Source organism: Torulaspora delbrueckii, chromosome 2, assembly GCF_000243375.1.
Source record: "Torulaspora delbrueckii CBS 1146 chromosome 2, complete genome".
Lineage (NCBI taxonomy): Eukaryota > Fungi > Ascomycota > Saccharomycetes > Saccharomycetales > Saccharomycetaceae > Torulaspora > Torulaspora delbrueckii.
In genome coordinates this window covers 925,262-946,146 of record NC_016502.1, presented here as the reverse complement: position 1 = coordinate 946,146, position 20,885 = coordinate 925,262, and the positions used below count along the sequence as shown (strand labels likewise).

At 41.5% G+C, this 20,885-nt stretch overlaps 10 protein-coding genes and 1 non-coding gene across 11 annotated transcripts; 5 read left to right on the top strand and 6 right to left on the bottom strand.

Moving 5' to 3' along the window:
- Positions 1 to 229: 229 nt before the first annotated feature.
- On the top strand, positions 230 to 883 carry RIP1 (ubiquinol--cytochrome-c reductase catalytic subunit RIP1; the record flags this gene model as incomplete). Its single annotated transcript, XM_003679827.1, has 1 exon — positions 230 to 883. One exon carries the CDS (start codon positions 230 to 232, stop codon positions 881 to 883), a length of 654 nt encoding a protein of 217 aa, XP_003679875.1.
- Positions 884 to 1,037: 154 nt separating this feature from the next.
- TDEL0B05340 (uncharacterized protein) lies at positions 1,038 to 3,080 on the bottom strand (the record flags this gene model as incomplete). Its single annotated transcript, XM_003679826.1, has 1 exon — positions 1,038 to 3,080. One exon carries the CDS (start codon positions 3,078 to 3,080, stop codon positions 1,038 to 1,040), a length of 2,043 nt encoding a protein of 680 aa, XP_003679874.1.
- A 123-nt stretch (positions 3,081 to 3,203) lies between these two features.
- On the bottom strand, positions 3,204 to 6,377 carry RAD26 (DNA-dependent ATPase RAD26; the record flags this gene model as incomplete). The annotated part of the gene is made up of 1 exon (XM_003679825.1): positions 3,204 to 6,377. One exon carries the CDS (start codon positions 6,375 to 6,377, stop codon positions 3,204 to 3,206), a length of 3,174 nt encoding a protein of 1,057 aa, XP_003679873.1.
- Positions 6,378 to 6,609: 232 nt separating this feature from the next.
- On the bottom strand, positions 6,610 to 6,720 carry TDEL0Btrna6P. The gene is made up of 2 exons: positions 6,684 to 6,720; positions 6,610 to 6,646 (listed from the first exon to the last, which is right to left on the bottom strand). It is a non-coding gene; the product is annotated as a tRNA-Pro (tRNA).
- Positions 6,721 to 7,170: 450 nt separating this feature from the next.
- On the bottom strand, positions 7,171 to 7,497 carry PET191 (Pet191p; the record flags this gene model as incomplete). The annotated part of the gene is made up of 1 exon (XM_003679824.1): positions 7,171 to 7,497. One exon carries the CDS (start codon positions 7,495 to 7,497, stop codon positions 7,171 to 7,173), a length of 327 nt encoding a protein of 108 aa, XP_003679872.1.
- Positions 7,498 to 7,877: 380 nt separating this feature from the next.
- Positions 7,878 to 11,948, top strand: RAV1 (Rav1p; the record flags this gene model as incomplete). Its single annotated transcript, XM_003679823.1, has 1 exon — positions 7,878 to 11,948. One exon carries the CDS (start codon positions 7,878 to 7,880, stop codon positions 11,946 to 11,948), a length of 4,071 nt encoding a protein of 1,356 aa, XP_003679871.1.
- A 47-nt stretch (positions 11,949 to 11,995) lies between these two features.
- On the bottom strand, positions 11,996 to 13,189 carry CPR7 (peptidylprolyl isomerase CPR7; the record flags this gene model as incomplete). The annotated part of the gene is made up of 1 exon (XM_003679822.1): positions 11,996 to 13,189. The coding sequence occupies one exon, from the start codon at positions 13,187 to 13,189 to the stop codon at positions 11,996 to 11,998; it is 1,194 nt and encodes a 397-aa protein (XP_003679870.1).
- A 257-nt stretch (positions 13,190 to 13,446) lies between these two features.
- On the top strand, positions 13,447 to 17,676 carry TDEL0B05290 (uncharacterized protein; the record flags this gene model as incomplete). Its single annotated transcript, XM_003679821.1, has 1 exon — positions 13,447 to 17,676. The coding sequence occupies one exon, from the start codon at positions 13,447 to 13,449 to the stop codon at positions 17,674 to 17,676; it is 4,230 nt and encodes a 1,409-aa protein (XP_003679869.1).
- Positions 17,677 to 17,791: 115 nt separating this feature from the next.
- TDEL0B05280 (uncharacterized protein) lies at positions 17,792 to 19,105 on the bottom strand (the record flags this gene model as incomplete). The annotated part of the gene is made up of 1 exon (XM_003679820.1): positions 17,792 to 19,105. The coding sequence occupies one exon, from the start codon at positions 19,103 to 19,105 to the stop codon at positions 17,792 to 17,794; it is 1,314 nt and encodes a 437-aa protein (XP_003679868.1).
- Positions 19,106 to 19,295: 190 nt separating this feature from the next.
- Positions 19,296 to 20,090, top strand: URA3 (orotidine-5'-phosphate decarboxylase; the record flags this gene model as incomplete). Its single annotated transcript, XM_003679819.1, has 1 exon — positions 19,296 to 20,090. One exon carries the CDS (start codon positions 19,296 to 19,298, stop codon positions 20,088 to 20,090), a length of 795 nt encoding a protein of 264 aa, XP_003679867.1.
- A 173-nt stretch (positions 20,091 to 20,263) lies between these two features.
- TIM9 (protein transporter TIM9) lies at positions 20,264 to 20,527 on the top strand (the record flags this gene model as incomplete). Its single annotated transcript, XM_003679818.1, has 1 exon — positions 20,264 to 20,527. The coding sequence occupies one exon, from the start codon at positions 20,264 to 20,266 to the stop codon at positions 20,525 to 20,527; it is 264 nt and encodes an 87-aa protein (XP_003679866.1).
- Positions 20,528 to 20,885: the final 358 nt, after the last annotated feature.

Below are 20,885 nucleotides of genomic sequence, written 5' to 3'. Positions count from 1 at the left end.
GCTTTAGCCTGTAAATTTCGTTACGGAGCAGCTTACAGGCCAGATACAGTGCTATACTGACTTTGAGAAGTATAACGGATAGTTAGAAATCTTGGATTGGGGAAGGGCAAATTCAGCGCATCTCACATCAGGACTCACTTTTGAAAGATTTAAAACTTGTTTGAACTTTTTTCAGAGTTTCTTCCTCGATAGCACCCCAACGAATCTCACAAACGTTATAGAGTCCGCCATGTTTTCTCTAAGAAGCACCATGAGAACTTCTTTGAAGTCTATGTGCAAAACACAATCTAGATTGATCTCTTCCTCCAGTGTTGCAGCTAAGTCCACTTACAGAACTCCAAACTTTGGTGATGCTGTCCAAGATGACATTAACCCAGATAAGAGCCGTTCTTTCGCCTATTTCATGGTTGGTTCTCTAGGTTTGCTATCCTCTGCTGGTGCCAAGTCTACTGTTGAAACTTTCGTTTCTTCTATGTCTGCATCTGCTGATGTTTTGGCTATGGCTAAAGTAGAAGTCAACCTAGCTTCCATCCCAGAGGGTAAAAACGTTGTTGTCAAATGGCAAGGTAAACCAGTCTTCATTAGACACAGAACTGCACACGAAATTCAAGAAGCTAATGACATCGATATCTCTTCTTTGAAGGATCCTCAAACTGATGCTGACAGAGTCAAGGACCCACAATGGTTGATCATGTTGGGTATTTGTACCCATTTGGGTTGTGTTCCTATCGGTGAAGCTGGTGATTTCGGTGGTTGGTTCTGTCCTTGCCACGGTTCCCATTACGATATCTCTGGTAGAATCAGAAAAGGTCCAGCTCCATTGAACTTGGAAATTCCACAATATGAATTTGAAGATGGTGAATCCAAGCTAATCGTTGGTTAAACAAATTTGAAGAGGAGACATTTAAAACTAAGAACTACAATGAATGAGAAACGTGAGCATATCTTCCCACCAGCCTATATATATTTATTTATTGCAACCCACTGACTAACATTTCGATCTCTGATTCATATATATATATTCAAAATAATGCAATTTACAAAGATGGATTTTCATTTAGGATATCTTTTAAATCATCAGGAAATTCTCTCCAGGAACTCAAACTCCAATGATGAAATGCTTTTTTCATTTTGAAGTAATTCTTTGTAGCGGTCCGTTCCACTGCAATTCTTTCAAGGTCTTCTTTGCGTAGTAGGGACTGCATTGCACTTAGGGCATCATCATTGTGTTCTTCGGGAACGCTGTTTTGTTCGAGGCTATGAGGGTATGTCTTTAATGGGGAAGCTATGGTATTGATATTTGCCACGGTAGGAGAACTCACATGAATATTTTCAAACTCTTCTAGTAGATCTCTTGCAAAAGTTGGTAGATTGGTTGGTCTGTACCTTTTGTCATATTTTATTCGCCAAAATATTGACCAATGCATGTCGCAATCGAGGGGAACATAGCGATGTCTACCTAGATTTGGAATGTAAGCATTTCTCCATTTCCCAGCTTCGTTCTCAACTCTCAGGCCTATGGGGATAAACTCCAAAATCCACCATAGGAAGGTTTCGAACATGCTGGTCCTGCTACAATGGGAACTGTAGGTCTCTCTAGCAACCTCTTCGTCGCTTAGCTTCTCAGCTCTCCTATAATCACGAAGATCCGTCAAAACCTTAGTGAACCAGCTTACAGTCACTGAAGGAGTAACCAGCGAGGAATCGGCGTCAGAGGTTCTGTTCCAACATGCCTCTGTTATTTCATCATCTAATGGTCCAAGCATGATTCCATGGTTAAAGCTGAGCTTGTCGTGAATCGAGGAGAACAAAGACCCAATAGTAGTATGTTTGGAGGCAAATTCATGTATAGAGTCAGGTTTGAATTTCACTCCGTGTTTAAAAGCTTCGGCGATCATCCAACGCATTGATAAGTTCGATAGGTTTTCTCTTGTTGCACAATCAGCACTCCAGCCGCCTCCAACGTCAGAATGATCGCCAGGAAACCACTTCTCTATAAGATCTGGTGTGACCGCTGGAGACCCGCTGATTGACTTAATTTCGTTGCCGGAGGTACTTTTAGCTTTATCTTTAGATGCCTGACCCGAATCGTAGGGGCCAGGTGCGAAATCTTCTAATAGTTTGCTCTTTTGCTTAACTGAGGTGCCGGTATCACCTTGGTGTGCGAAAGTAGAAGCCAGAATCACATTGGAAGGATTTTCACTGTTAAATTTCGCTACAGCAAACTCTGATGCACTAGCCCCACCTGAAGGGGGGCTACAATCGATTGTTGAGTGGCTGGATTGAGAGCCATCCAAGCTACCATAAGCGCAAAAATGATCTTTAATATGGTTAGGGCTTGGCGCGAAGGATTGCTGCTTAAACTTGCCCTTTCTTTCATCTAGAGAGACCGCATGTCTAACATGGTCGACAATTCCACTTCTTTGAGTGCAAGGAAACAATCTATCTCTCAAGATCCCCACAGAATTGACAGAGTCCCATAATCCTTGAAAACGCACTCTTATTTCGCAACCTCGCGAGAAAGTTCTTCTGAACTCTTCAGCCAATGTGCTGTTATAGTTTGGCTGCGCAGGTTGCTCAGCGAACTCCCATTTCTCGTAAATCCTCCAAGCCATACTAACCATCCCAGTAAGGCCACGATTGAGAAGACCAACAAGCTCAATCATGCCAGCCAGTGCTCTAGCGATGAATGCTCCACGTGAAAAACCAAACATATATATTTGATCGCCAGGCTCGAAATGCTCCATCAAAAACAAATATCCTGCGACAATATGATGATCAACACTCGAGGCAAACATTGCGTCAGTAATATTTGAAAAATGAGAAGAAGTGAATTTTCTTCTAACGTCAGTGACAGGGTCGAAGTCCGCTTCAGTCCCCACACCCGGCTGGTAATAACACATTTGTGCCCGATCATCATTATTATCTAACATCTGATAAAGTTTCAAAACGTTAGTTATTGGCTGTGGCCCGAAGTTTTCCCGCGTACCATCAAAGCACAGCACTATATTTTTGCACTTTTTCTCAATCATTGCAATCGAAACATGGCATTGAAGTTGAGAAAATCCTTGGCAGATCATAAATAATATTCGAGATTATTAGCAGGTTTTTATATCATTTTGATTCTTGCTAGGGTCCAATCGAGATTGTGTCACAAAACAAGATTCTGTCGCTATCACCCATACACCACTGAAGAGAGGAAATTACAATGGATCATCTCTGAACTCTTCATTTAAGACCCATCCTTTTCTATCTTTATTGAAACTGGCAATGCTCTTCAGTAACGCACGTACTTTGACCGTCTCTTCTCTGTCCTTTAGTTGCACTCCGGCGTGCTCAATAACATCCAAAGATGGAGCAAAGAAGTCTGGTCTGTTGTTGAGAAATACTTGCAACTTCCGGAGAAGAGTCTCGCTAGCGCCTGATTCATTTTCGCCAAAAGCAGTTGATTGTGCGGGGAGTTTCTTTGCTTGTTGCTGGGCATTTCTTAGATTTGCTAATATGGCAGATGATCCGGTCAACTGTGGGGTCTTGGATTTTCTCGTCTTTTTAGCGACTTTACCAGCTTGTCCAAACTTCCCAGTCCACGTTGGAGTCCCTATAGAAAACTTTTTTGCAGCTTTTCTTGACTTTCTCAAGGCATCAAGTGCGTCATCAGCTATCTTCTTCGCTTCCTTTTCAACAATTGCGGTGGATGATTTGGCATGGGCATCCACCAGTGCTTCATGTGTAGCTGCATTCTCCAAATTACTCTCACCTAATAAACCCTCTATCAGCCTTTCATCCTCTGTTTGAGATTGTTCCTTGCTTTCTTTACCACTATAGAAGCTTTCTAATTTGGAAACTCCAGCCATACCAACAACCTGTTCAAAGTCGTCACTTTCCTCAGTTTTTGAACTCTTCAAGCTGTTTGTATGCTTTTGAACTTCTTCCTCCAATTCTTCTATGGCGTGACCACTCTCTCCACCTAAAGAGAAAAGATCTTGAAGCTCATTGACCTTGAAGAATCGCTTCTGCTTAGGGTCGCTTAGGATCTTGTTTGTCAAAAACTGTTTGAAAATCTGTCTATGGTAAATTTTCTCCTCTATTGAACCTGTGACCATCAGTCGATATATTGACACTTCCCTTTTTTGGCCAATTCTCCAGGCCCTTTCACGAGCTTGCATATCAGTGGACGGGTTCCAATCCGGATCGAATATTATGATCCTATTAGCGCCGGTCAGATTAACTCCCAAACCTCCAACCCTTGTTGTCAGGAGAAAAACATCATAATCACCGTTGTTGAACTCGTCCACCAATGACTGTCTCGTAGAGATGTTAGTAGTTCCATCCATTCTCAAAAACTTCAAGCCACTGAGTGACTCATCCTTGAATGAGACAAATTCTTCCAGAATGTCCAACATCTGCCTTGACTGTGTGAATAATAGGGTTTTATGATGCTGCTTATGCCACAAGAGAAGTAGCTGCTTCACGACCTGCATCTTACCTGATCTCTTAGGGTCTCCATACGAAGCTTGGTGTCTTTTCTCTTCCCTATCAAGTAGATCTGGATGATTACATATCTTTCTCAAGATATCAATACCAAAAAGAACCTGTCGTTTCCCAGTCTTGATCTGATCAAGCTCTTTAGAATGCAAAAATTCAAGGTATTTCTTTCGCTGAAACTGAGTTAGTTTACAAAATAATACCATCTCTTTCTTTTCAGGTAAATCCTTTGCCACATCTGCTTTTACTCGTCGTAGCAAATAGGGAGAGATTAAATCTCTCAGGGCTACTGCACATTTATAGCCCGCCTGCACTTGAACATTAGTCGCGTTGGCGTAGCCTCCCATGCTAATCGGTTGAACAAATTGCTGTTGGAAAACGGGCAATGTTCCTAGCTTACCAGGGAATATAAAGTCAAAAAGAGACCATAACTCATTCAAGTTATTTTGAATGGGCGTCCCCGAGAGTATGATTCGATGATGTGTCTTCAGCCTTTTACAGGTCAGGGAAATATCCGAGTCAGGGTTCCTGATTTTGTGCCCTTCATCTAATACAGCGTATCCCCAATTTACGTTCAACAGAATGTCTCTATGAATTCGTAACCCAACATAGGTGGTTATTAAAATGTGTCCATCGTTAACAACTTTGTCGACAAGGGACTGCATGTTGTTGTTGGACTCTAGCTTGCCCTTTACCTTAGCTGAATTATTGAAATCCTCGTATGAGAACTGACTCGGGTCAGATGACATGATCAGTCCCTCAAGGTCTTCTTCTGCAATACTTTTTTTGTTTCCCATTCCTGATCCAATTGCATGTAATATAACCGCTCTCAGAGGAGGCCACCAATGATGGAGTTCATTGCACCACTGTTTCATGACAGTCGCTGGACAAACAATTAGTACGGGTCCATCAAGCATATCAGAATGATGCAGTGCAGCCAAGAAGGCTATGACCTGAATAGTCTTTCCCAACCCCATTTCGTCACCAATTATGCCTCCACATTTTTGCTGATATAATTCATAAAGCCATTGAACGCATGTCTTCTGATAGTTGAACAATAGCGAAAATATATCGCCTGGTATCTTGAAATCATCATTTAGTTTTGCATCGGCTATATGGGGATGAGGTTTACGCCATTCTGGGAGATCAGGATGTGTGTCATTTGAGCGACCACTGGAACGCTGTCGAATCCATCTTCGTAGTCTTTGCTGGTAGTATAGTTCATCACCATCATCCTTCGTTTCACCTGGCCTTAAAGTGAATGATTCAGGACTTCCGTCACTGTCTTGTTCTATCTTAGATTCCACATAATCATCGTCCAATTGGTCGTTCTCGTCTGTAGATTCTCCAGTCAGATTTTCGATCATTTGTTCCTCGGCCATCTCCAAGCCCTCTTCTTTAACAACATTAACAACGTCTTCACGCTTTATCTCAGGTTCATCTATCGAGAAGCCTGCTTTCGATCCAAACGCTGTCAACTTACCAGTTCTGATGAGAAAATCTCTTTCCGATTCCTCAGGCCTCCTTCCTTGGCCTTCATTTGTTCCTTGGGTTGTACCACTGGATTGCTTCAGTCCTTTGATTCTTTCTTTAATGTCCTGAACGTCCTTAAGCAACGGTGGAATTTCAATCGCCTCGATATCTTCAATTTGTTGCCTTAATTCCTGCTTCACGGATATTCTAGTAGCGTTATTGAGCTTTCTTCGTATTAGATCCCGCTTGAGTTTGCATTTTGACAAAGCATTCTTGGCTCTTTCCAATCTGCTCTCTTCCTGTTCCAGTTGTTGCCCGTTGATGAAACTTTCTGCATTTTTCTCGATCTTTTGCTCGAGAAAGCTTTGATCCAATACATTAACCCCCAGGTCATGCAACTGACTTTCGCCTCCATCCATTCTCAATTCAGGTGGCTTAAGGCGATCCTTTTCGGCAGGGAAGTTATCCTTTAGATACACCCCAGTTGCTACAAAAAAAAAAACTAGAGCCTGTAAATCTAATGATGAGTTTTACAACTCTTTAGTGTTGCCAATTATCTTACCATACAACTCTTGCATTAACCGTCTGATGTCTATCTCTTAAAGCAATTTTAGTATTACTACTTTTTAAAAAATGAAAAAAAATCAAATTGGGGCGAGCTGGGAATTGAACCCAGGGCCTCTCGCATGCTTGTATGTTGTTCATCCTCGGTGTTCCGAAGATTCGCCCAAAGCGAGAATCATACCACTAGACCACACGCCCTCGTAATTTGTTGGAGTTGAGAAGTTAAATTCTGAGAATGAAAGAAGAGAATAGGTGCACATACTCGAAGTAGCTTTTGTTTTACTGGAACCTGTTCAAGAGATTAGAGATGAATTTATCTGATGCAATAAACAATCTTTTGAATGTGTAACCGACTTCTAAAAAAGCTCATTAGCCATTCAAAAAGTTCATCATGACGTTGAGTTTACTATTAATTGGGTAGTTGACAGTTTTATTGTTATTTTTTAAGCACTGGCCTCACATACTATCCTTGAGGCACTTGGCTTGATATTTCCTACTCATCCTGCAGATACCAGACTATTTACAAAAATTAAAATACAGCTTTTTCTGGAAGTATATCCCAATTACTCTTAGGTTGAATGAACCATTGTTGACAGCTAAATGGTTCCTCGACCATCTCTTCCAACCCTGCTAACCCTACGCAAATCATTAATCCCTTTGGTTGCTATTCAGTAGTCTCAATTTTTGCATTTCTTCCCTTGGGTTAAAGTCCCCAGAGCACAGATTCTCATATTGCTGATCGTATCTGCCCGTAGATAGCGGAGCATTACCTGTAAACCTCTTGGTCATATCCACCATACCTCTCTTACAGTCCAGAAAAGCCTTCATCTGGGCTATACACAATTCAGGAAGGTCTTTACTCAAGTTAGGATCATCGATACACTGCTGAGGAGTATTCCTCTCGATCATCACACATGGAGATCTCTGCAGGCAAACTGCTACAGCTTTTTTCTGATCTTTGCAACTAGCACCCATTTCACAATGGACAGATGTAGATGAGATCAATAAACCCTACTTTGGAAGTGATCCGTGAGGCTGATTAGTTGAATAGAGTTTCTACTGGACTCAATCTTTAATAACAAATCAGTGTACTTTTATACGTCTGGATCGACTAAGGGTCTTGCTTCACCAGATTCAATTATCTTAAAGGTTTCTCATCCGATCCATTACTGACTCCTCATAAGTCTAATTTTAGTTGTGACATTTAATGATTCGAGGTTTGACCTTGGAAGAAAGTGCTTCATCAGAGCTTTTAAAGTAAGCGGAATAGAACGCTTTTCCAGATTGCAAAATTGAATTAGACAAGTGAAAGCACCATACACCGACTAAAGACTAGTCTGAGATATATATCGTGCATGTCGTTGAAATTTCTTCCAGGCCGTCCAAATGACACGCAGCAGACTTCCTGCCAGGCTCAGTGGCAGGAAATGATAATATTCGCATATTGTTCTGGAAATAACGTCATTATCTTTTCGAATGACTATTCTCGATTGCAGACGATCTATCTCGATACAGACGGAGCTGCCGTCGATATCAATCCATCCAATGGTTTCATTGCAGTGGCTGTGAACAATTTCGTTTCCATTTACAAACCAATACATGAAGTCATGAAGACCCCGAAGTGGGAATATTGTTGCAAAGTCTATCATGACGATACCCGAGTGAACTCCATTTGCTGGGGCGCTTCCAATGAGATTGTCGTGGGAACACAGTATCTCTCATTTTGGAAAATAAAAGATGAATTTGGGGAATATAAGCCGGTGCTTCTATGGAACAAAAGGCAACCGAAGGCAGTTTATCAATGTAGGATCTCTGAAAACTCTCAGTTGATTGCAAGTTTTGGTAAATATGACCATACAGTTAAACTATGGAGGCGTATATCGATCAGCGGGGAACAGGATATATTCAATCTAGCCTTATTGCCGCACCCAGCTCCAGTGGCTGCGATAAGGTGGAAGAAATCCGGCCCAACACCATCAGAGAGAGATTCTGAAGGATCACAAGTCATTTATACACTATGCTCCGATCATAGATTTCGTGTATGGTCATGTTACGAGATGGAAGCGATCAGAACCGTCCAGCAGTGGGGCTCTATCCAGATGAATGAGAACCAAAGATACTGTTTTATAATAGACGCGTGGATACTAAATAAGTGCCTCGGCAAGAGCTTATCGAAGGATGAAGACATCAAAACAGAGCCAGATCTAGTATTCCTTGGGACCTCAGATGGTCATTTTGAAGTCCACTCACTCACTGGTCTCTCACAATGCCCTCCAAAGCCAATGGGAAGCAAGAAATTACAGTCCAAACATATATCGTACGCTTCGTTTGTTAAGGACCCCGATTACCTTTACTTTGCTGAGGCTCAACCATATGACAGCTCGAAGGCAACAATTTCGGTTGTTGTCCATGATTTGCGGGGTGTAATCAGACAGTCAATATTAGACATGGGTCAATTGCTCAATGATAAAGAAACGGAGATCGGTCACTTACAGAACAAGTTTACGGGGACCAACAAATCCATTCAGGCACTGATTAGAAGCAGCGATGGTGAAGCAATGCTAACGACATCGAGATTTTCTGAATGCTGCGTATGGCGCCCGCAACAGACGGACAGAGCTTCTCTTCGATTGAAAAATGTGATAAAAACAGAGGTGCCGATGAAACTCGCAGTTGTACATGAAAAAGGGCAGCTGGTTATATGCTTTCTAGAAAACTCCAAAATACAAGCTTGGGAATGTCCCAACGACCAAGAAGATAAGAAGAAATCATTTTTGAAATCAGAATACGCATTACCGCCATGCCCAGAACCGGGAGAACCAATTCTTATGCTCAATACACCAGAACCTCAGCATAGTCATGAGCGACACTTCGTCGCTTTCATATACCGCGATGGTTCAATTAAAGCCTTCAAAGTAACCTCGTATGCAATTGAGCCAGTTTACTCGGATAACCTGGACATATCAGGTCATGACATATATCGCATCTCCACAATAGATCCAGTGCACAGTCATTTCTTCAGCAATAGACCGCTAGTGTCTTTAACCACAGAAAACGGGATTACCAGGACATACAAAGCAATCGTCAATGCTGATGAGGGCCAAATCAAATGGATCAAGGACTTTGAACTAAACACAGGCATCCAGGATATCCCACTCATTAGGGGTTCATCGACTAGTAAACTGTGTTTAGTTCATTCGACGGGGAAGAAAATGTCCTTATGGGACATGAAGAGGGGCGTTTTAGAATATGAAGAGACGTTCGAAGATACTGTCGAAGACATCGATTGGACAAGCACACCTTTTGGTCAGAGTATTGTTTCTATCGGTTTTAAAAGTTACGCTCTCCTGTACACCCAGCTGAGATATGACTACACGAATAACAATCCAAGCTATCTTCCAATTGAAAAGATCGACATAACCTCCCACACGGACCATGAAATTGGAGATTCAACGTGGTTGAAAGACGGAATGTTTGTGGTGGCCTCAGGCAACCAACTCTATGTCAAAGACAAATACTTCGATCAGGATGATCCATTCACACATCGCTCAATTGGTTCCCGAAGAATCCTCTCTAATGATATCCTCCATTTAAGCAGTGTTCTTAATGGTCCGCTACCGGTTTACCATCCCCAATTTCTCATTCAGGCGCTTTACGCTAACAAATTGCAGTTAGTGAAGGAGCTTTTGTTGAGGTTGTTCCTTGAACTGAGAAAGCTCAACTTCAACTCTGAGGACCTGGCAAATCTTGACTCCAACCTCCATGTCGAAAGCTACAAATTCTCAATCGGTAAAGATCGAGATTACCCAAGAGAAACCTTTCCTGATCCCTTTCCAGAGTATAGCGACAAAGTATCAGTGGCTCTTACAGAACAATTAACAAAAATGACGTTGCCATACCTCACTCGTCATCAACAGATAACTCTCATTACGGTGATCGGTGCGATAAGCGATATCACGAAAAATGAAACTGTTGTAGACTATAACGGAATCAGATTCTTGCTTGGAGTCAAATTGTTTTTATCTCATAGAAAGTCTCAGAAGGAGCTACTCATGAGAGATGTGACCTGGGCATTACACTCTGACAATAAAGAACTGTTGATGTCCATTTTTGACAGCAACATCGTTTCTTGGGAAAGGGCCAAGGAGTTCAAGATAACCTACTGGTCAAGAGAAAGCGATTTAGTTCGAAAATTCGAGCAAATAGCAAAGCATGAATTTTCGACAGGTGATACGAGGGACCCCAGCAAGTGCGCAATATTTTACTTGGCGTTGAAGAGAAAGCAGATTTTGATCAGCTTGTGGAAAATGTCTGTTGGTCATCCTGAGCAACAAAAGATGTTGAAATTTTTGAGCAATGACTTCTCTGAAGCCAGATGGAGGAGCGCAGCCTTAAAGAATGCCTTCGTACTGCTAAGCAAACACCGATTCATGGATGCAGCATGTTTCTTTCTGCTCGCAGATTCGTTAGAAGATGCGGCGAATGTATTATACAAACAGGTTAATGACATCGACTTGGCCGTTGGTGTATGTAGGATCTATGAGGGTGACAATGGACCAGCCCTTGGCAGCTTGCTGTTACAACAGGTATTGCCCACAGCAATCATGGAAAATGACAGATGGATGACAAGCTTCATTTACTGGAAACTGAAGAAGCAGCATGTTGCCATAAAAGCTTTAGTAACGGCCCCGGTAAACCTTGAGAGAAATGCCGAACTTGTGGATAAGGAAAGCTGCGTTAACAAATCCTTTTTAGTTGAGGATCCGGCGCTACTAATTCTCTATGCTCATTTAAGGAAGAGGAATATCAAGTATTTTATGGGTTCTTTAGAGATCGAGAACACACTTGAATACAACTGCGTTTTAAGAGTGACCGATATTTTGAGAAGAATGGGCTGTGAATTTCTTGCATTATCTATCGTCAAGAACTGGGAATTCATTGAAGGTAATTCAAGGATCGAGAAGCTAATCACATCGCCAAACGGTAATTTCAACATCAATTCTATTGCTGCGGAGCCAACGAAGACAGAATTGGTGAGACCAAGCTTGTTTGATAAGTTCTCCGACAATTTCTCCTCGACACAAGACTCTACAAATGGCAAAATGTTGCCAGAGAATATTAATGGTAAGACCAAAAACCTATTGGATGACTTTATGTCATCATCAGGGAACATGGAAACCAGCAGGAATTTATTAGATGACTTTTCTCCGCAATCCACTGACCCTAATACAGCCTCTTCGGCAAGAAACACGATGGAAACGTATGCTTCAACACCATCAAGTAGAACAACTTCCTCTCTAGAGGTAGGAACCAAAGAACCAAAAAGTCTCTTGGATGATTTCAAGACTGATGCTACCACTACGGAAAGAGCACCGGCTAAAGTAGCACAAACGGCTCCAAGAAATCTGCTGGATGATTTCATGTAAGGTACCTTGACTTTACCAATTGCAAGTGAACAGAAAGTGCGTCAAGTTCAGGAAGATCCGGAGAAAAACTTGCTTAAGCTTCGCTTCCTCTTTTCCTTTCTCTTTTCGAGTATATCATTTACGTAGTCAATTCTCTGAGCCACGGAAGCGTCATCAGGATTCTTATGTTTGCACAGCTCATAATTTTGCAAGGCTTTTTCCATGTTCTTTTTCGCCAAATAAGAATTTCCTCGTCTGTAGTATGCCTTAGCCTGGTCCACGTCTGGCACATTCTCCATCTCCAGCAAATAGGTGGCATATTCTATTGCTCCGTCGTAATTTTGCATATTGAACAGTGCAAGAGATAGGTTCAAATAAAGTTTCATCTTCAATGTGACAAATTTGAGATTGTTATCCTTGTCCACATCTTCGTCAGGAACGTATTCGTTCACATATCGTAGCGATTTGATATATTTGAAGACCGCATTCTTGAAATCTTTTTTCTTGAAGATCAAAGTACCGGATTCCTTAATAGTGTTAGCTGCATTGTATGCTGCGCTGAAGTCCTCAGAACCAATGCTATTTTCATCATCGGGATATTCTTCAAAAGTATCACCGCCAATGGTGTCATTCGAGCCATTATATAGTGGAACATCTTTCGACTCGTCCCACTCACCACAATCGTCAATTCGTATGCATGAGGAAGGAAATCCATCTGAGTCGATCTTACACCGTTCAGCGGTACGAATAACGGATTTGCCATGTATTACTCGACCAAATATCGTATGCTTGCCGTTTAAGTGAGGTGCCGGAAATGTGGTAATGAAGAACTGAGAACCATTAGTGTTTGGGGAACCAGAATTTGCCATTGCCAAGAAGAATGCTTCAGGAAATTCTCCAAGGTTTTCGTCTTCGAAATTACCATACGAAGTAACTTCAGAGTTATCCTTTTGGTTGGCCAATTCTTCCTTTGTAGCATAAATCGAACAACCACCTCGTCCGGCCTCATCACTCTTTGAGAACTCTGCAGAACAATTGACAATATCACCACCCTGAATCATGAAATTCTTAATGACACGGTGAAAATAGTTTCTTTTGTAAGATAGCATCTCACCACCCTCCACAGATTTATCCCCCAAACATAGATGGTAAAAGTTCTTAGCAGCTTTAGGTGCTTTGTCTCCAAATAGCTCACAAACCACTCTACCAATTTTGTTCCTCTCAATTGAGATATCCAAATAAACCTTAGAGTTCCCGCTCATCTTCGGCCCTATTAGCAGCAATTGAGATCTGCAAAGCTAAATACAAGCCTCTTTAACTAAGCTCATCGCTTGAGTATTCAGCTTGATGAGTTCTAATAATTTTTTCAACTCGTTACCCAGCCGAATTTTGAAAGTTATGCTAATAGTGAGATCGCCTTCAATATGGCTAATAGAGTAATTAAGTTGCCTCTATATCTGATAATTGAGAATCTTTTACTGTGTGTTTACGACCCTACTGTCAAGAATTGAGTGTCCAGATGGAGCTCGGGGGTGCGGATAATGCGGCTGCTGTCGATCCGGTCACTATTGTGATCAAAGAATGCATCAATCTTTCCACTGCAATGCGGAAATACTCCCAGTTCACCTCACAATCCGGAGTAGCAGCACTATTAGGTGGTGGGAGTGATATATTTAGCAATCAGGATGACTCTTTGGCGAGCACGTTCAATAATTTGTCTACCAACAAGAATAATGATCCATTATTGTCAGGCTTTATCCAGCTGCGGCTGATGCTGAATAAAGCCAAAAGTCTCAATGATATCGATTCACTGACTTTATTGCAACCGTTCCTCCTAGTCATACGTACCAGCTCTGTGTCGGGGTATATTACTTCATTGGCTTTGGATTCTTTGCAAAAGTTCTTGACATTGAATGTCATTAACGAGACATCATTGAACCATAAGGCAGCATACCATGAAACTGTCAACGCGCTCACTCATTGTAGATTTGAAGGGTCTGAGCAGCTGTCTGATGACTCAGTTCTTCTCAAAGTTGTCGTTCTTCTGCAAACTGTCATCCAATCACCTTGTGGAGATCTTCTGTCGGATTCTATCATGTATGATGTTTTGCAGACTATACTGTCATTGGCCTGTAATAAGCGAAGGAGTGAAGTTTTGAGAAGAGCTGCTGAGTTTACGATGATTGCCATCACGGTCAAGATTTTCAATAAGCTTAAGAACATCGAACCAACAAAGCTTACCGAAAAATATATCAACGACGAAAGCTATGCAAATAATGAGCTTCAAGCTGACATAATCGGCGTTAGCGATAAAAGCAATGTGACATATAATACTGAGGATGAGGAACGCGAGGACCTACACACACCAAATACAGAAATTACAAACGAGCCGAAACCAAATATCTCAAACACAAAACCCTCCGTTACTGTTGAAGCAAACTATGGTTTGCCGGTGATAAAGCAATACCTGAACCTCCTGCTATCTTTGATAGTTCCCGAGAATCAAACAAAACACACGAATTCAGCCAGAATATTTGGATTCAATTTAATTAACACAGCTATAGAACTTTCTGGCGACAAGTTCCCTTTACATCCACGCCTTTTCAGTTTGATTTCAGACCCTATTTTCAAATACGTCCTATTCATCATTCAGAACAGCAACAAACTCTCTCTTTTACAAGCAGCCTTACAACTATTCACCACTCTGGTTGTTATACTGGGAGATCACTTACAGATGCAAATTGAACTCACATTAACCCGTATATTCACAGTTCTGTCACAATCCTCTAATAAGAATGTCGATGATTCGAAAGAAAGGTCTGCTGCTGTGAAGGAACTCTTGATCGAACAAGTATCGATTCTCTGGACTCGATTTCCCTCATTTTTCACATCTACTTTCATCAACTTTGATTGCAATCTAGATAGAGCGGATTTGTCGATCCAGTCTCTAACAATATTGACAAAATTAGCACTACCAGAAGCGGCAATAGCGACGACAGATAACGTTCCACCAATCTGTTTGGAGGGACTTGTTTATCTCATTGATGAGATGTATGACCGTCTACAAGGTGTAGACAGAGAAAATTTTCTTTTGAATGAAACCAGTGTTGAACTGCTCAAGCAACGCGAACGTAAAACTGAGTTCATCAAATGTGCTACGAAATTTAACGAAAAACCAAAGAAAGGAATTCCTATGCTGATTGAGAAGGGGTTTATCGAAAGCGATTCCGAGGAAGATCTGTCGAAATTTCTGTTTGAAAACAACAGTCGAGTGAACAAAAAAACCATTGGATTATTACTCTGTGATCCAAAGAAGACATCTTTACTGAAAAACTTTATTGACCTGTTTGATTTCAAAGGCTTGAGGGTAGATGAGGCCATAAGATTCTTGTTGACGAAGTTTCGTTTGCCCGGTGAATCTCAACAAATTGAGAGAATAATCGAAGCTTTCTCTTCAAGGTATGTTGAGTGTCAGGAATACGAATTGTCAGAGCGCAAGGAGGGAGTTACGGAAGACGTAGAAGCCGTTCAGCCTGATCCGGACTCAGTTTTCATACTGAGTTATTCGATTATCATGTTGAACACTGACTTGCACAATCCTCAAGTGAAAGAGCACATGTCATATGAAGACTACTCTGGAAATTTGAAAGGCTGCTACAATCAAAAAAATTTCCCGGCTTGGTACCTTGATAAGATTTACTCTTCAATTCGTGATAAAGAAATTGTGATGCCTGAAGAACATCATGGGAATGACAGGTGGTTTGAGGACGCATGGAATAACCTGATTTCATCTACCACAGTATTGACAGAAGTCGCTAGAGATCCAAAGAATGCAGTTGACAACATGAGTCTCCAGGACCTGGCGCAATTCGATGGGGCAATATTCAGGAATATTGGCCCTTCTATTGTCAGAACACTACTCAAAATTTTCAAGGTTGCAACCGATGACCATATTTCCACACGCATGTTGACCAGTATCGATAAGTGTTCTTACATTGCCTCCTTTTTCAATTATAAGGGCTTGTTCAACGATATTCTGCGCAGCATTGCTGATATGACCACATTGCTAACACCAGATGCTCTGGCTGGGAAGAGATCTTCTCCTGATGTCGATGAAATTCCATTGGTCGAAATAGTCATGAATGATACAGACTCTAGAATTGCCGTGAGTACAGAGTCGGTTAGATTGGGAAGATCTTTCAAGGGGCAGCTATGTATGGTAGTGCTGTTCCGAATTCTTCGGAGGAATAGACACCCTAACGTAATCGACGGCGAACTCTGGTCGAAAGTCATACAAATCATTTTGGTATTGTATGAGAATCTTTTGATTAGTCCTGACATTATCCCAAAGGTAGAACAAGGACCAAAGCTTGGTGATATAAAAAAACCCACACCGGAAATTTCGATTAAGAAAGCAAGAGAAACCAAAGGTATATTATCTGCATTTGCATCCTATCTGAAGGGAGATGAGGAGCCAACTGAGGATGAGATAGAAGCCTCGATCAAGGCATCGCAGTGCATTGCTTCCAGCAATATTGCTTCATCTGTCTTTGGGAATGAGGCTAATGTAACAGAAGATTTGATCAAAACCTTGTTAAGTTCGATCAAGGTAGAGAAGACCACCGAAAATACTAGATTTTTTGAAAGTGAAATGCTTTTCCTGGTAGAGTTGTCCGTGACCCTTCATTTCCCTTACCATCAACAGGAGAAAGTAGTTTCGTTGATCTTGAAGAAGGTGTCAGAATTATCGCAAGTCACTGGTTTATCCAAAACAACCTTAGGACGGCTAATGACGTGCAGGTTACTGCTTTTCTCGGCAGTGACAAATCAAGAATCATTGCTTCTAGAACTCATTAATAAAGATCTTTTGGAAAAGAATGAGATTTTCACACAGAAGTTTTTTACTAGCGATACTGGGAGTGAAGTTCTGAACCAGATATTAAACTTAGCGGAAAGCGGTTATTATAGAGTCCATTTACTACAAGATGCTGGTTTTTGGAAACTCTTGAGGTCCTCACCAGTAATGAAGGGACATGCGAGGGAGGTCTACTTGTTTTTGGAAAACTCTCTTCTAAAATCAACAGGTACTTTGACCGATAAAAACTTCATGTGGGTGTTAGGTTTATTGGATGAGATCTCATCAGCCGGGGCGCTTGGTAGCCGGTGGGAGAATGAGTATGATAAACTTCTCCGGAAGGGACAGAAGGTTGATAAAGAAAATCCATTCCAAGATATTGTGGAATTGTCTTTAAAATCCGTCAACATCACAAGTCGCCTCTTGGAAGAGGACGTGACTTCGTTCAAACTATCCAAGAGTGAAACGATAGCTGTAATTCAAGCTCTCGCGCACCAATGCCTGAACCCCTGTCAACAAGTTCGCTCATACTCTCTGGAAACCCTGGAGGTTGCTATTAAGGAGAAGATCGAGCTTCCTTCGGATGAAATAGCGACAGTGGAGGAGATAATTGAAGGAGGTCTTCTGCCTCTTTTAGAATCAACAGCTACCAAACAAGATAGCAATGTTGCCGTGCCAAAGATCCTAGCTGTCATCTCAAATTTCTATCTACACTGTTTGAGAAAGGGGATTACCACAAACGATACATTTCTCAAGGTGCTTAATATCTTCAACAAATACGTTGACATGCCTTCAGTGGAAAACCAATTACAAGAACTGATAACCGAGAAGAAACAGATAGAGGCAGGCGCCGTCAAAGCAGACGCCATATCAACCGATACTGCGGAATCATAGCGTATTGATATTTAGCTTATGGCCCAGCAGCCCGCTTAAAAGAATATCGAATGCATTAATATTTACATGGGGATATAAGAATCCCTATTATGTACTAGCAATTGACCGAAAAGATTCACGACTCTTCTAGTCGGTCAGGTAGAGACTGCTCAAATGAACTTCGCATGTAGTCCAACATAAGAAGCCCCGCTGTCGTTCCTGGAATGATGGCTAATGTGTTTCTGGTGAATCCCTTATACAGCCATCGTAGCAAAGAGTTGGTATTTTTGTGAATGAAGTGGATGTGCTCAAAAGTGTCCAAGTATGAGTTATAGTAAATATGCAGCCGCCTGCTAGCCGGTTCTGAAACCCAGATTTTTGTTGCATCAGTAATGGACTTAGGTGATGGCTGACCTGTTAATGACCTGTTAAATATATCAAAAGCTTCCAACCTTGACTGGTGAATTTTTTGAATCTTCCTGAATGGGTATTGTACCACTTGTAATAGGAAAGCTGCCGTGACTCCACCAACGAAGATGAAAGCTCTATTGAGCCACTTCTCTTCCTTTTTTGATAAAAAATCCATTTTAGTTGGGGTAGTTTCTTGTGGGGCAGATTTTGACGGTATTAGATCTGCAAGTTTGATATTGTTGATCACATATTTGACTTCTGCGTACTGCCTGATAGCACTTTTAAACCATTCACAAAGTTGGCCTCTGACCATCTCGAAAGTTGTAAAATAGACAGCAAAGCCGAAGGATTCTTTGATTAAGGCAATTCCAAATCCTCCGAAACAACCTATCAACCCAATCTCCATAAGTTTATCACGTCCATAGAGCCATAAATTGTCGTACTTTTTAGCCACTGACAAGAACTCGCTTGTTGAAGATCTAGTGTAAATTGCGTCTATCGGAGTAGATACTAACGCCTGCATGGCTCCTGCTACAAAGCCTGATCTCCAGACATCCCAAGGATTTTTGAGAGATGAACCAGTTGAAAATCCATTCGAAAGCTGACCTAAAGTTGTCAAGTAAGTGGTATACAAGACCACACCAGTCGCTGAGTTAACTATCAATGGCGGTAAAATTCTATCTGGAATGACTTTCCACCCATATTTATTCAATGCCTTAGTCAATATACCCAATGAAGAATTTTCCCAATAACTGAAATACCTCGATCTAAGCAATCCAAATCTCTTGTTTTTCCCAACTTCATTCTGCGGAGCATTCTGCTTCTCTTCACCGGTAAGAATGATTCTCACATAGTGCAAATAATCAAATCTGGCTGGCCTAAACAATTTCAAAGGGGTTCTTAGATAAAATGAAGTCATTTGATATACTATCGATCGTCCGCCCGCAGTCAATGCACCGATGATGGAGTGGTTTCGGTTATCCAGGACCGCCTGACCACTATTGGGCGCTGAATCTGATATACTTCCATTTGATACCATCTCTAAACCATTTGGGTGCTGTAGAAAGTTCGAGAGATGGCCTCAGTTGTGCCCAATCGAAATTTCGAATCTTATCTGATCTCTAAAGGTCAAACAAGAACTTTATTTTCTCCAAGTCATCGCTAGACAAAAAGTTTCATAAAGAAAAGCAGGCAGAAAATCAAGCTATATATTTCGCTTCAGTACTATAATGTCGGTTGCTACTTATCAAGAGAGGGCTGCAAAGCATCCAAGTCCTGTGGCTTCAAAACTTTTGAATTTGATGCATGAAAAGAAGACCAATCTATGTGCTTCATTAGATGTGAATACCACCGAAGAATTGCTTAAATTAGTCGATACTCTAGGTCCTTACATCTGTTTGTTGAAAACACACATCGATATCATTTCTGATTTTTCCATTGATGGTACTGTGAAGCCTTTGAAAGAATTGGCCAAAAAGCACAACTTTATGATCTTTGAGGACAGGAAATTCGCCGATATCGGTAACACTGTCAAGCTACAGTATTCTTCAGGTGTCTACAGAATTGCCGAGTGGGCTGATATTACAAACGCCCATGGTGTCACTGGTGCTGGGATCGTCACTGGGTTGAAACAAGCGGCTCAAGAGACTACAAACGAACCAAGAGGTCTATTAATGTTGGCTGAACTATCTTCTAAAGGTTCTTTGGCCCATGGTGAATACACCCAAGGTACTGTCGAAATTGCTAAGACAGACAAAGATTTCGTCATTGGATTCATTGCCCAAAGAGACATGGGAGGAAGAGAAGAAGGATTTGACTGGCTAATCATGACACCAGGTGTTGGCCTAGACGACAAGGGCGATGCGCTGGGTCAACAGTACAGAACTGTCGATGAAGTTGTCTCTACGGGGTCAGACATCATCATTGTCGGCAGAGGACTTTTCGCCAAGGGAAGAGATCCAAGAGTAGAAGGCGAACGTTACCGTAAAGCCGGCTGGGAAGCATACGAGAAGAGATGCCAGTAAGATGTAGCTTCTTTATACTGTTCATACTTCAGAGATATAAATTCCATTACCCGGCGGATTGCTCTTTATTTGAATGAAAAATTTCAAGTAGCACAACTTAACATAGTATTTCAACGATTGATTGCCAGTAAAGGAGCCTTTCAATAACTTACGAATCAACTTATCAACTCACAATGGATGCACTAAACAGTAGAGAACAGCAAGAATTCCAAAAATTGGTGGAACAGAAACAAATGAAGGATTTCATGCGTCTGTATTCCAATTTGGTTGAAAGATGTTTCGCAGACTGTGTCAACGATTTCACTTCCGCTAAATTGACTAGTAAAGAGCAAAGTTGTATCATGAAATGTTCCGAGAAATTTCTAAAACACAGTGAACGTGTGGGACAACGTTTCCAAGAACAAAATGCAGCTCTAGGTCAAGGGTTGAACCGTTAGACTCTTCAAGAGACCCAATAAAATTTCCTGTACGTATATATAGCTAGGTGTAAAATAGGCATCCTCAATTTTTTTTGTATCTTCTGAAGGTGATAGCGCCTCATATAAAACAAAAAGATATGGAAACAACACCAGTAATCGGTATCGGGTTCAGGTCTAAGACCGTCCTACGATTGCACTCAACAAACCTTGATGAGATCAAGTTAAACGGAACGTCCATTGCCTTCCCATCCTCGATAGTACAGGACTACCGAGTTGATTTCTTGTGACAATGACCATATGAGCCTGGTTCCCCAGGCCCTCCTCACGGAAAAGTCGCCAAGGCAACCGGTCGACAAAGCTTGTTAGGCTCTGTCGG